We start from the raw sequence: 14,571 nt of genomic DNA, 5'->3' as shown, positions 1-14,571 counted from the left end.
TAGTTTTTAGGGAGCAGAATATTTCTTAAAAATAATGTCCATTTTGATTATATACAGGCAATTAAAATGTAACTATATGTATATTGGGAAATATGGGATACAGGACATAGACATCAGCCACCTAATATATTTTCTATCATCGTAAAAAATTGTCCAAAGAAATTACCAGATTGATAATGGCATAGAGGCTCAATACAATGTATACTTCTGTTCTGTTCTTGCCTAAAACAGGCCGGCTCAGGGTGTACTCGATACTGTCTTTTTCCAGTTTCAGGTGGCGTGCAATAGCTGGAAAATTACACTTTTTCTTCCCATCCTCTTCTTTATCTGAAATGATATCAAGATACATTTTCTGTCAAAAATTATTATAATTATTTAATTACACAACAACAATAAAGCAACTTCCTTACTTTCATTCTTGATTTTCAATAAAAAAAAAAAAAAAAAGAAAAACTTCAGAACTTTGGTGCTCACATTCAAAAAAAAAAAAAAGAGGATTAGCTTAATATATACAAGACTATTTGTTGACTAAGAGATCAGGACTGCAACGTTTAAAATATTTAAAGCGTGATGATCTTTTAAGATATATATATATATATATATATATATATATATATATATATATATATATATATATTCTTTTTTCATTTTAGTGCAATCAGCTCAGGAAGGTTAGATATGTATTATGACATAAAAACAGTAAAGCATTGCTAATGAGTACGTATTGATTTTAATATGCTCATTAACTTTGTTGGGCCAGGATGACTTTGTATAATTTCTGAGAAAACTTTGGAAGTGTTTGCAAGTCTTTACCTGTGGTAGTGGTTTTATTTGGAAACTCTTGGTCAGTCTGAGGCTCTACACTGGAGGCATTTTCACCTGACAGGAAAGAATACACTAATTTCTATACAAGCATATGTATACACATCTCTTGCTTTGCATATTTAACACGTTGACACAACTTGTTTACAGAAGATATCATGATGCAAAAATATACATAATTAATGTACAATTTCAATTCTGAAAATGCCAGAATGCTGTAATGTAAATGATAACAAAATGCAATGATTTGCAAATGTATAAACCCATACTTTATTAACATAATCTCAAAAGAGTCTCAAAATAATTGGGATATGGGGCCCAATTATGGTCTTAAAATGAAGGAACTGGAGGAATATTTTGCAACTAGTTAGGTTAATTATCAATAAGTCAATAACATAATTGGGAATAAAAAAAACATCTTAGACCAGGGAACGTTAACTGGTGAACCCCGGGTCACATCTGGCCCGCCAGCCCCCTGAATAGTACTGCAACAGGTATTATACGCCAGTCAATCGTGTGGCGTCATAACCCATCAAATACCCATCTCTGACTAGTCTGAATTATGTAACGCACTTCCTATTGCCTGTGAATGCCTCCATGTCCCTAGACCAAATCAGAATGCAAGATTGGACCATGTGACTTCAAGCCTTTTCTGACTGCACTGAGCCGGCTTTTGTTGGTGGTGATCAGATTGTAAAACAGAGCTGAAGGTGTATGGAGCTAACACAGGGCCATAAAGTTTGTTAAAAAAAAAAAAAGAATAATTATTTGAAACTGAAAAATTAGTTTGAATCTGAAAAAAAAATTTAAACAGGAAAAAAAAGTTTTGCAATTGAAAGAAAAGATGGAAAACTTAAAAAAAAAAAAAATTCTTTCCAGATTCAAGATTTTTCTTTTGCAATTTCAGATTTTTTTTTTTTTTCGCAGTTTCAGATTTTTTTTTCAGGTTCAAACTTATGGCCCTGTTTTGGCGTGGAGGGCGGCGCCTCAGATGACGGGGGGGTGTGGAATCATGCCTGAGGCGCCGTCCCCCACACCAAAACAGGGCCATAAGTTTGAACCTGAAAAAAAAATCTGAAAATGCAAAAAAACAAAAAAAACAAAAAAAAAACCAACTTGAATCTGAAAAGTAGTTTTGAAATTTTTTTCCAGTTTCACTTTTTTTTTTTTTTTTTTTCAGTTGCAAAACTTTTTTCTTCCTGTTTAAAATTTTTTTTCAGGTTCAAAATAATTCTTCAGTTTCAATTTTTTTTTTTGAACAAACTTTATGGCCCCAATTTAGCTCCATAAATGTGAGTCTAGACTTGTTTTGTGTAGAAAAATTTTTGGTGATCGAACTTGTCTACCTATAGGAAGTAAAAGTCGTCATGAGATTTCCGTCGGTGAACCTGTGGAAGGATCGTTACTGGCTGCAGAGTGTACTCCCCAGCCTGTGTGTGGGACCATCTCCTTTGCTGTGCTTTGGGGGTCTTTCACATGGTCTGCTTGTGGGGGATCAGACAGGTAGGTGGATCAGCGGCTCAGGGTGTACCCGCATGTGGTTACAACTACAACTTTTTAATCATTGCCTGATATGTGCACCTTTTGCCATCATTCACACTGGGCAGAGGACAGACTGAAGTTTTTACTGGTTTGGCTTCAAAAAATTATATATTATTTATTAAAAAAGCAGGTAAATTACTATATTTACATTTTTTGAAAAAAAGGCAGCTCGCCATCATCAGTGAAAGGAAATTACTAAAATTTACCATAAGGTCCAGATAGAAGAAAATGCTCTTATAAAAGAAAGGTGTCCAGGCAGATTTAGAAGGTTTTGCATCTCACTCTTCATGTTTCTATATTCTTTTTAAAAAATCTGCTACAGAAACAGCTTCTGAGAAATAGATTGTGCCAAGATAAACTTGTTGCACTCGTAACCTTTGTTTCTCGTGCTCATTATAAAAGAGTGAGTGAGTCATTATATCTATAATGAGCACAACTGTACACACTTGCAGACACACTTGTGTCTCCATAACAACCGTCAGCTTAAGAAGAACATGTAAGTGCAAGACTTGCACATGACATCATTACAAATAGTATAAATTTGAAAGGAAAATTGATTTATCGAATGATTTATTACTTAGGATACAATATTAATTTCATTTTACTTTACGAGAGCATCTGGCCCTCACACTGTCTGCTGAGAAAAATTCTAGGCCTTGGAATCTGGAAAAAACTGCATGTACAAACTGTAAAACAGATTTAGAATAATGTTCCTCAAGTCAAGATAATCCAAGTACATACTATAATATCAGAAGATTCTGAGAATCTGGAGAAATTGCTGTGTGCAAGGGAGAAAGCTTCAGGTCATCAGGAATTAAAAATAGGAATGATTTTACTATGCAAATCAGTGCATGGTCTCAGGAACACGTCCAGAACTCATTCTCTGTATACACAGTTTGAAGAAGTCACAAGCGATTCAGACACTGTCTCCTCTGGGTCAAAGCTCATGTTTAATGGACTGAGGGAAAGAGGGAAACTGTTCTGTCATCAGATGAATTAAAATTTGCAATTCATTTGGGGAAAACATGGATGCTGCATCCTCTGGACTAAAGAGGAGAGGGACCATCCGACTTCTTATCAGCACTCAGCTCAAAAGCCCGGATCTCTGATGGCACGGGGGTGATTTAGTGCCTATGAAATTAGCAGCCTGCACATCTGAGAAGGAACCTGTCATGCAACGACTGTGTGGTAGACAGGAAGAGGACCCCAATACAGGATACGCCAGGCAGGTAAAACTTTAAACTCAGCTTTATTGGCAAACAAAAAGCCGGACTGGACGGGACGAGTGGCAAAAACTACAGACTGGAAAACAAAACACTTGACGAGACTGAAGCGAAATCATAAATCCAGAGCAGAGACACACAGTAGGAGACCAATGACGACAAGGCAATGACAAGGATGTGAAAACAGGCATAGAAAACACAGGACTTAAATACACCAGGGGATAATGAGGGGAGTGGAAACAGCTGGGAACACAGGTGAACCAAATTACATTGACGAGACAAGGGGAAGCAAAACTGAACACAACACCCAGGGACCAGATGACTATCAAAATAAAACAGGAAGTGAGATGAAGGAACAAAGAGGCAGACCTGATACAGAACACCCAGAAACACAAGGAACTAGAAAATCAAAACATGACCAAACCCCACAACAAAAGAAACCCAGAACAGATAAAATAAAACAAAAATAAAAACACACAGGGCCCACAGGACCCTGGACTATGGCTATTACCACTGAAAACTTTTAGAACAAGGATGTGGGACTGCTGAGCAGCTAGAATCCTGTATCGGACAAGAATGGGAAAGAATTCCTCTCCTAAAATCCCAACAATTATTTTCCTTAGTTAAAAGAAGCGTGTATACTACACAGTGTGAAATATGGCCTTATCCCAACCTTTTTAAAGTGTGTTGCTGTCATAAAATCTAAAATAAGCTTAACAGCTTAAAATGGTATATTTTCTCAGCTTAAAATTTTTATGTTTTCTATGTTCTATAGTGAATAATCTATGGGTTTGAGATTTGCAAATTGCATTGTTTTTAATTTACATTTTAGACAATGCACCAACATTTTTTTTTTTGTAAGGAAGTACATAAAATATACAAAGACAGACTTGAATAGTAAGTGTGGAATCACATATTTTTAGTTTTATGCATCGCAAATGTTTTTTTTTTTTGTTTTTTTTTTCAAAAAGCTGTCATTTAGACTTTTGCAGGAAATCTTTATCTGGTTATGTGTAGTCAGTGCTGATTGCTTGAGCTAATTCATTATTTTTTTAAATAAAATGTCACATATTTTAGTAACTGAAATATTTCAGTATTTTAGACTTTAAAGAAACCCAAAATGCATGCATATGTGTTTGATGTATAGATTTTATAATACAATTTTGTGAAAAACACATCCTCCTTCAATTCTTAGGTTTTACATATCAGAACATAATAAAAACACTGTCCTCTTTTTATTAGGTTCCACAATTATGTAAAAACTCAGATGAACAGCACATGACATGTTACGTCATGTCATTATTTATTTAATGACATAAGCGAAAATGCAGAAAAACTGTATGGAAAAAACCAAGTAGGTGCCATGACTCAACAGCTTGTAGAACAACATTTAGCAGCAGTAACAGTTATTGTTCTCCATCACTCACATTGCTGTGAGGGAATTTTGGTCCACTCTTCTTTACAACATTGCTTCAGCTCAGTGAGGTTTATGGTCATTCATTTAAGCAGAGCTCTCTAAAGGTCCCACCACATATTTCAGTCAGGTTAAGGTCTGAACTTTGATTGGACCATTGCAGCACCTTGATTCTTTTCTTTAGATGTTGGACAGATGGTCTCATATTTAACTCTATAATACTTTGGTATATAGAGGACTTCATGGTCATCTCAATAACTGCAAGTTACCCAGGTCCTGTCCCTGCAAAGCAAACTCATATGACCCCTCCTCCACCACCACCATGTTGACAGTTGATATGAGGTGTTTGTGCTGAAATGCTGTGTTTGGTCCTCTCCAAATTTGGCGTTGTGCACTTTGACCAAATATCTCCACTTTGGTCCAGATGTCTTGCAGTTTGTTTAGATGCAACTTTGCAAACATGCTGCCATGTTCTTTTTTGATGGAACAAGATAGTTGTTGGTTAACTGATAAATTATTAGTTGGATTAAATAATGAAATAACTAAAATAACTAAGTAGTGGCTGAAGCAGTGGGTCGAAGAATTACATAGAGAGGCAGAGAGCAAATAAAATGTGAGCCCAGTAGTCGCCAGATTGTTTTTTGTTTTTTTTTGTTTTGTTTTTTTTTAAGCCTGTCATGTCTGGCAGTTTTCGCAATCGGAATATGATCCGAATGCTCTGGTGTACCAAACATATTTGCTTTTCCAAGAATAGCTCTGTAAGTTTTCCAGTAGGCTACTCTTGTTAATGTTTGTATTTTAATTTTATTTTGTTTATTTACACCAGGCCTGACAGGTAGAAAGGAAAGGGCAGGAAAAAAGAGTGAGAAAGAGAAAAGAAAAGAAAAAACAAACAAAAGCAAAAAGCAAAGGGGAGAAAAGAATAATCAAAGAATGATATACACACATACATACATACACACATCCACAAATCTATACACATGCACATACATATACACACACACACACAATCCTGCTGTTGCTTGAAAATAATGTGTGTATGTGCCTCTGTCATGGAACGTACTCACCAATGGGGGCAAGAAACTGCAACCACACCCCCCGTGATCCAGAGGTGAACAGGGAAGGACCCAGGGGACGCGGCCTATCCATGGCCCACCAGGACCTCAGAAGACGGGAGGCCACACATCCTGATGGCAACTGCACACACACCCCAGAGGAGAAAGGAGGGAGACCCCATATGGACCCCCCCCACGGTCAAACGACAAGAGTCCAGAGAGCCAGAGGCAATGAGCAGCCAACCCCCACCCGCAGGCCGGCAGCTCCCGCACGAGCCGAGAATGCGGCCCCAAGGCCCCAGGCACCCGAGAACCGCCCAACACCCAGCAAAGCCCCCCCCACGCCAAAGATGCCCGAGCCATCCCCAAGCCACAACCACCAAGGGAGCGGGCCAAGAACCACGCCAAGACATCCGACCATGAACCCCGGGACCCACGGGCAGTGGCAATCAGCGGGAAGCGGTAGGGAGCGATAGGGAGGGGTGACTCCCACCCTCCGCAACCATGTCCCACAGGTGCCAAGGCTCAGCAAGCCACAAAGTCAGGCCCCGCTGTCCACAAACAACGCTCTGCAGGGCCTTTCTGTCCCTTGCAGTACAGCCAGCATACCACACTGTGATGCAGTATCCCAGCACACTTTCTATTGTGGAGCGATAGAAAGTCTGCAGCAGGTTTACCTCCAGGTGGCATTTTTTTAATAGTCTTAAGAAGTGTAGCCTCTGCTGAGCCTTGGCAACCACTGCTGATGTGTTGGTAGACCACGTTAGGTTGTCAGCCACATGCAGCCCAAGAAACTTGAAATAGGGGACTCTCTCCACGCAGACACCATCTATCTGCAGTGGGGCATGACCCACAGTCTTCATCCTCCAGTCCATCACCATTTCCTTGGTTTTGCTGGTGTTCAGCACAAGATTGGCTACCAGCCTGTGAACCTCTTCCCTGTACTTTGTCTCATTGCCATTAGAGATGAGACCCACCACCGTTATATCATCAACAATCATCCCTGTCCCCAAAAGGTCATCTGTCACCAGCCTAAATGATTACCGCCCTGTGGCCCTCACACCGGTAATCATGAAGTGCTTTGAGAGGCTGGTTCTCCAGCACATCAAAGACCACCTGCCCCCCACTTTCGACACCCATCAGTTTGCGTATCGAGCAAACAGATCCACAGAGGACGCCATCGCTGTAGCGCTGCACTCTGTGTTGAGCCACTTGGAGCAGCAGCAGAGCTACGCTCGCATGCTCTTTGTGGATTACAGCTCAGCGTTCAACACAATCATCCCGGACATTCTCACCACCAAACTGCACACCCTGGGCCTCCCCCCTCTCACATGTTCCTGGATCAAGGACTTCTTAACCAACCGGCCCCAGACTGTGAGACTTGGCCCCCATCTCTCCTCCACCCGCACACTGAGCACTGGCTCCCCACAGGGCTGTGTGCTGAGCCCCCTCCTGTACTGCCTCTACACCCATGACTGCAGTCCGGCCCACAATAACAACCTCATCGTCAAATTTGCTGACGACACCACAGTGGTCGGACTCATCTCGAAGGGAGATGAGGCAGCTTACAGAGAGGAGGTCTTGAAGTTGACAGCCTGGTGTTCAGAGAACAACCTGGTACTGAACACCATGAAAACCAAAGAGATCATCATCGACTTCAGGAAGCACAGGACTGACCCAGCTCCCCTCTACATCAACGGCGAGCATGTGGAGAGGGTCCACACCTTCAGGTTTCTTGGTGTCCTCATCTCTGCTGATCTCTCTTGGTCAGATAACATCACAGCTGTTATCAAGAAGGCTCAGCAGCGACTTCACTTCCTGAGGGTCCTCAGGAAGAACAACTTGGACTCAAACCTGCTGCTGACCTTCTACCGCTCATCCATTGAGAGCCTGCTGACGTACTGTATCACAGTATGGTACGGCAGCTGCACTGAGGCAGACAGGGTCAGGCTTCAGAGGGTAGTCAAGACAGCACAAAGAATCGTTGGCTGCCCTCTCCCCTCCCTGATGGACATCTACACCTCCCGCTGCATCAGCAGAGCCAGGAACATCATCAAGGACAGCTCACACCCTGGCTTTGACCTGTTTGACCTGCTGCCCTCTGGCAGGCGCTACAGGTGCATCAAAGCCAGAACAAACAGACTCAAGAACAGTTTCTTCACCAGAGCAATCACCACCCTGAACTCACACACTCACCCACTGTAACTGTGCAATATTATATTATTCATACTGAACAATATCTGACATTCCTATATTGTGTAATATCCAGTATTCATTCACTAGTGCAATATTCATTCACCAAGTGCAATATTCATCATCTTCATTATTATATGTATACACATATTTACTTTTCTTACAATGTACAGATGCACCAATGTATGTATATATTTTTATACATTCTATTTTTTGTATATTTTACACATTGTTTATTTCTGTATATCTCTTGATTATATTGATCATACTAGATTATAATATTTTTATAATATTTTTATTTTAGAGAGTTTGATTTTCTGTTACATGGCACTGAACAGGAGTGGCCCTCCAATCTCATTGTACATCCTGTATAATGACAATAAAGGCATTCTATTCTATTCTATTCTAAATTTAACTATGATATTTGACTGGTGATGGGGGACACAGTCATGTGTGTATAGAGCGTAGAGGAAGGGGTTAACACACAGCCCTGGAGTGAGCCGGTGCTGAGCGTTTGGGTGGAGGATCTGGAGGTCCCCACTCTCACTGTCTGTGGGCGATCTGTCAGAAAGCTGTAGATCCAGTCACAGATGAGGGGAGGGAACCCCAAGTCGGTCAGCTTCTTGACAAGAATGCTCGGCAGAATGGTGTTAAATGACGAGCTAAAATCAACAAAAACCATCCTGACGTAATTCCCTTTTTTCTCTGTGTGACTGGCAGCAGCATGTATGACAGTGGTGATGGCATCAGCTGTTGACCTGTTCGCCCTATAAGCAAACTGATACTGGTCAAAGCTCTGGGGGAGGCAGGATTTGAGGTGGTGAAGGATAAGCCTCTTAACCCCTTAACTGGCAGCAAAAAAATCACCTGACAAAAACTACATAACGCCTTCTTGTTATTATTGGCTCTGAACAACCCATTTCATAGCCTATTAATCGGCTGCGTCTGGTCCGCGGGCCGAATGAAGTGCATTTATATGGCAGGCTAGACCCGCCCATTTTGACTGACACCTCATTCGGCCAATCATGTTAAGAAATGGGTTTCCCAGAGCCAATAATACTCAGAGGGCGTCACGTAGCTTTGTCAGGTGATTTGGTGCAGCCAGTTACATGATTGGCCGAATGACGTGTCAATAAAAATGGGAGGGTCTAGCCTGCCATATAAAAGGGACTACAAACGGCCCGTCACCGGGCCCTTGCCAGTTAAGGGGCTACAGCATTTCATGACCACAGAGGTCAGTGCCACCGGTCTGTAGTCATTGAGGCTGCTTATGGGGGCTTTCTTGGGCACGGGAATAATGGTGGCTGCTTTCAAGCAGGATGGAACAGTACCCTGCTTCAGGGAGATGTTAAAAATCCTTGTGAGTGACTCCAGAGAGCTGGTCAGCACAAGCCTTTAATACCTTGCCCAGTACCCCGTCTGGTCCTGCCGCTTACTCATGCTCACACATATGACCGTCACACATTCACATGCACACACACAGAACTCACATGGACACCAGTTGTGGGCAAGCGGGTATCAGCACAGAGCCAGCAGCACCCCAGGGAAGCAGCCAACCCAGCCCCAAACTGCTTGGAACAAGTGTGAATATGTCACGGTCTGGGCCGTTGCCCAGCATTTTGTGTTTTGTGTTTCGTATTTCCTGAGTTTTTGTCCCCAGTATGTTTTGATTCTTGTTCCCTTTGTCCCTGTCTCCCCCTGTATCTATGGTTTTGTGTCTGTATGCCAGTTCCCCTGTTGAGTCAGCGTGTACCTTGGTTTGTCACTTCCTGTTTTGTTTTGACAGTTTGGTTTTCCCTGTGCTTTGTGTTTAGTTTTGCTTCCCCTGTGTTATTAGTTTCATTTGCTTCACCTGCTGTGCCCTGCTGTTTCCTCTTACCCTGATTACCCATGGTGTATTTAAGCCCTCAGTTTCCATGTGTTCCTTGTCACGTTGCTGATGTATTGTGCCAGCATGTTCCTGTGCTCCCTGTGTCTGCCCTCCGTCTCCCTTCCAAGGTTTTTGTATTCTTTCCCCCCTAACTAAATAAATACCCTTTATGTTATGCCGACCTCTGGAGTCCTGCGTGTTTGCCCTTCCTCACCCGTTTCATCCCCGGCCATGACAGAATAATAATCTGAACTTTACTGGCTTGTTTGATTACTACTCTCAATTGAAATGTATGTATTATTAGGTTTAATTGACCTTTTTTTAAGGTAAGGCTTCCTTTAGGTTGGGGGGGGGTTCAAATCCAGGGCTCCAGGGCCGCTGTCCTGCTTTAACACACCTGAGTAAAATAATGAGGTCATTAGCACCTGTTCTTCATGCTCATTGACTTATGGAAAAAGACTAGTAGTGCAACAAAAACATTTTTCAAAAGAAATCTGTTGTTTGAAAGTCCACTGGTCACAACAAAGATAGGTAGAAATAGGTGAGGTGAAGCAGGGTCTGAAATAATGAAACATGTTAGCGTAAACCCTTTGTAACCTTTATTAGAATGTAAAGTAAATATTTGTATTTTTAGAAAACAGTTTTTACCATTACATTTTTGCATGTAACGCAGGCATCTATAAATGCACTGGAAAACACCAGAGCACTAACCAGGGCTGAGGCAGTGGAACAAATTGAACATGGCCAAGTGGAGGAGAGGTAAGAGAATTAAAAGGACTGAAGCAATATGACAATCCAAAAATAATCATGCATAAAAAACAGAAAAAGAATTCAAGTGATTCATAACTTAATGCCTTTTTTACAGTGAGAGAGGAGAGCTTCTCATGCAACTACGAGCAGAAATAGAGAGATGATCAAATCTCTAAAATCAAAGAAAAGCTGTGAAATAAAAGTGTTTACAAGTTTGAAGTTTGGCATGTTTATGGTTTTAACTAGGACTTGTCATACTACCACACACTATTTTGACTTTTCTTTTCATTGTGGTCTAATTATTTAGCCAGTACGATAGAAAAATCTAGTCCAGGTTTCAAGTGTGTAAGTGTTGGAGCTGGAGCAGTTCTAATGTGATCCAGACGGAAGAAAGGTGCGGAAATCGCCTTTTGTTGAAGTTTCACAAATCAGATAAAGGTTTCACAAATCACAAACTTGGTTTAAATTATTCTGCTATCAGTTTAGAATAATCTAATCCAGGTTTGAAGTGTGTAGGTGTTGTAGATTTTTAACTAGAGCAGATTAAAGATGCTGAAGGTAGTGAAAAATTAAGTGGAATGGCCCTTTACCCATTTCCCGAATCAGAAGCTGCAATCAGAAACCAACTTCAGCTTCGTGATCACCTGTTAGATCAGTACAGCCATGTTTCCTGGTTTCCTGGTCGCGGTACAACTGTCCGTTCATGTAAAGTTTATCCACCGTGATGACAGCTCGGGAGCCTCCTTGGATGTGTTTTTTCCGGATCGGGAACAGGACCCTGCGTCGCTCCAGGATCTCCTTGGGAAACTGGTCATTAACGCTAAAGTCCGTTCCTTTCAGCTCCCGGCCGCGGCTCTTCGCCAGATCTTTTTGCTTGAAATGCTCAGATTTGGCCACGATCAGTCTGGGTCTGTGTCCTCCGGGTCGCTTGGGTCCTATGCGGTGAACACGATCGAAGGTGATGGTCTTCACTGTGTCCTCCGGGAGCTTCAGGTAGGTTTGAATAAATTCCTTCACTGTTGTCTCCGGGTCTTCTTCAGCCTTCTCCGGTATTCCTGAAAACACGAGGTTGTCTCTCATGGTACGGGCCTGGAGCTCGATGACGGTTTCTTCTTCTTATTTTCCTCGGAGAGCCGGGTCATTCCCTCGGTGAGGGAATTCACCGACTCTCTGAGGACGGCGTTTTCCGCAGCAAGCGTTTCCACCTGCTGCTGGCTAAACTCTACAGACTCGCGGAGAGCCTGAAACTCCTTATGGAGAATTTCCAGAATGGAAAGGCGAGCGTCGAACCTGGACAGTTTGTTGTCTATGGACTCCAAAATATCCACCACTTCGCTGGAATGTGAAGAAGCAGCCTCTGGGGAATCTTCAAGGCGACTCCTCTTGGTGGATGGCACTGCTTTGTTTCCGGAGGGAGTCGGCGTCTTGTCTGTTTTACCCATGACAACTCACTCGAAACACTCGTCAATATAAATCTGCAGACTGTCCAGATCCTCTTCGCCGTCCTCCAGTGCGCTTCAGTTAGTGACTATCTAGCTAATATAAATTTTATAGCCTTTAAAGTTGTCTATAACTGAGCTGGCTAAGAAAATTAATTACTAAAATGTCTAACAATCACTGACTCACCGCCTTGCACGATACTGGCGGGGTTCGCGTTGAAGTCTCACGTTACTACAGCATAGTCTCGCCCTAGATTGTTTTCCACAGCTGTATAAATATATATTAATCTTGTTGTTCAACCGTCACGGCTTTGGAGAATATGTTTTGTACGAAGATCCCTGATAACTTTGCTAAAATCACACACATATTAAAGTGAAAAGTGAACAGTAAAAATGTCACTCTCCCACTGCTTCAGAAAATGCAAAATAGCCACATCTTCTTAAGGAGAGTGTGGTCTGGTCTGTAGATGTTTTCCTGTTCAGGGTTTCTGTGCTGCCGATTGGCTGTGCCGGGGGGGCTGGGACCAGCCCGTGCACCAACAAAGGAAAGGCAAGGTCTAAACCATAGTCCCGCCCCCACCTCTTTTGAACCAATAGGGTTGTGATTAGCAGGAAAATAAAACGTTAAGTTAGCTTCTCGGTAAGGTTGGTAGTAGCTAACTGCTTGCACACTGCAATTTTCTGAGCCGAGAGGATCCATGTACATGATATTTTATATAAAATCTTTTAAATGAAAACTAAAGTGTTTATGACGCCTTCCTTCACAAGTAAAAAACTCAAAGTAACAGTTATGACCTAATATGTAAAAGCTTTGAACTGAAAGATGGTGTGCTTCCTTTGCCACGTTTCTGTGTTGATACCATTTATTTATTTGTTAAAAAAATACAGTATGTAAAAATACTTTTCTCATGTACATAATGTGTGTATGTTCAAGTTGATTTTTACAGCATTTAATAAAATAATAGTACCTCTGATAATGGTCTCATTGGTTATTTGTTGATCACCATCTTGTAGCTCTGAACTGGAGCCATGTCCACCTGACAAAAAAAAGAGTAAAAAATCTTTAGCATAGTTCACACAGACATTTGCAGAGTGTGTCACATTACAGAAAAATCCAAATGTTATATACAAAGAAAATGTGATGTAATTTTACATACCTACAAATATAGATACATAAGTCTAAATTTCACTGGAAGCCAATGAAGGGAGGCAAGAGTTATGTTAATGTCTTTTATGCCCACCAAACTCCCAGCATCCTATTTTCCAAACAATCCTCTTTTTCCTTTCACCAATCCAGCTGATTCTCCTATTAAGTTGCTTCTACAAATGAACAGTTACCAAGGAGTTTTATTTTATTTATTCATTTTTGACACATTTTCTGCAGGTTTTTCAATGTTTCTTAATTATAGATCTCTAAAATGCACATTAGGACTGTGAAACATTGTGAGTGGTTCAGTCAGTAGATACAAGAAATTTAAGGAAAAAAGGTTGTTTAGAATTTGATTGTATATTTCCAGATATCTTAAAGGCTGATTTAGTAAGCTACACAGTGATATAAAAATATTATATTAATTTAATTTATTAACTTAAACAGATTTTTTTATCTATTAGAATAAAAAACAAAGTGTTCCTGAATTTAAATAAATAATAATAATAAAAATAGCAGAAATGATCACCTGTGTTAAATCAGACAGAATAATCTTAGCTTACCTATGAGTAAGAGCAGAAAGAAGAAATCTGTGATCATTTTTGCTGTCACAGCTCTGTAAACACGTCCGTCCTCTGTGATGTCTGCAGATGCTTCCTGCTCTATTTATGTCTGTTAAAGGACTTTGCCTTACTGTAGAAGAGGGAGGGGTAAATGAAAAGACCAATTGGCCAGAGGGTGGGCAGGCATGTTTGAAGATTATTCAGCTTAATAAGTCTCGCCCCTAATTTAGACACAGAAAATGCATTTGATAAAGTAAACTGCTCATTTCTATGCAGTACCCTGCACAGATGTGATTTTTGAGAGCTGATCATCCACTGGATAAAAACACTTCACCCAGGGCCACAATAACCACAAACGGGGTCACATCACAGACATCTGACACTTCCCAGGGGAACCACACAATGATGCCTTCTCTGTCCATCTTTAACTCCCATATTCACTGAACCACTTGCTGCAGCATCAGAAAAAATAAAAGAAATAAACGACAAGAATACACACAACAAAGCCTTTATATGCCAATGATTTATTATTATTATATCTAGAGATCCACAT

General features: G+C 41.0%; 1 protein-coding gene across 1 annotated transcript in view; it reads right to left on the bottom strand.

Annotated features, from left to right (window-relative positions):
• Positions 1 to 14,076, bottom strand: part of LOC115776627 (5-hydroxytryptamine receptor 3A-like) — an 83,019-nt gene extending 68,943 nt beyond the window's left edge. Inside the window, exons 1-4 of the mRNA XM_030724353.1 lie at positions 14,019 to 14,076; positions 13,277 to 13,345; positions 814 to 879; positions 167 to 327 (exon numbers count right to left, since the gene is read on the bottom strand). Coding sequence (XP_030580213.1) covers positions 167 to 327; positions 814 to 879; positions 13,277 to 13,345; positions 14,019 to 14,055 — 333 coding nt within the window. The 5' untranslated portion in view covers positions 14,056 to 14,076. The remainder of the gene's footprint in view (positions 1 to 166; positions 328 to 813; positions 880 to 13,276; positions 13,346 to 14,018) is intronic.
• Positions 14,077 to 14,571: the final 495 nt, after the last annotated feature.

Source organism: Archocentrus centrarchus, unplaced genomic scaffold, assembly GCF_007364275.1.
Source record: "Archocentrus centrarchus isolate MPI-CPG fArcCen1 unplaced genomic scaffold, fArcCen1 scaffold_35_ctg1, whole genome shotgun sequence".
NCBI classification, from domain to species: domain Eukaryota; kingdom Metazoa; phylum Chordata; class Actinopteri; order Cichliformes; family Cichlidae; genus Archocentrus; species Archocentrus centrarchus.
This window is presented reverse-complemented; position numbering and strand designations above follow the sequence as displayed.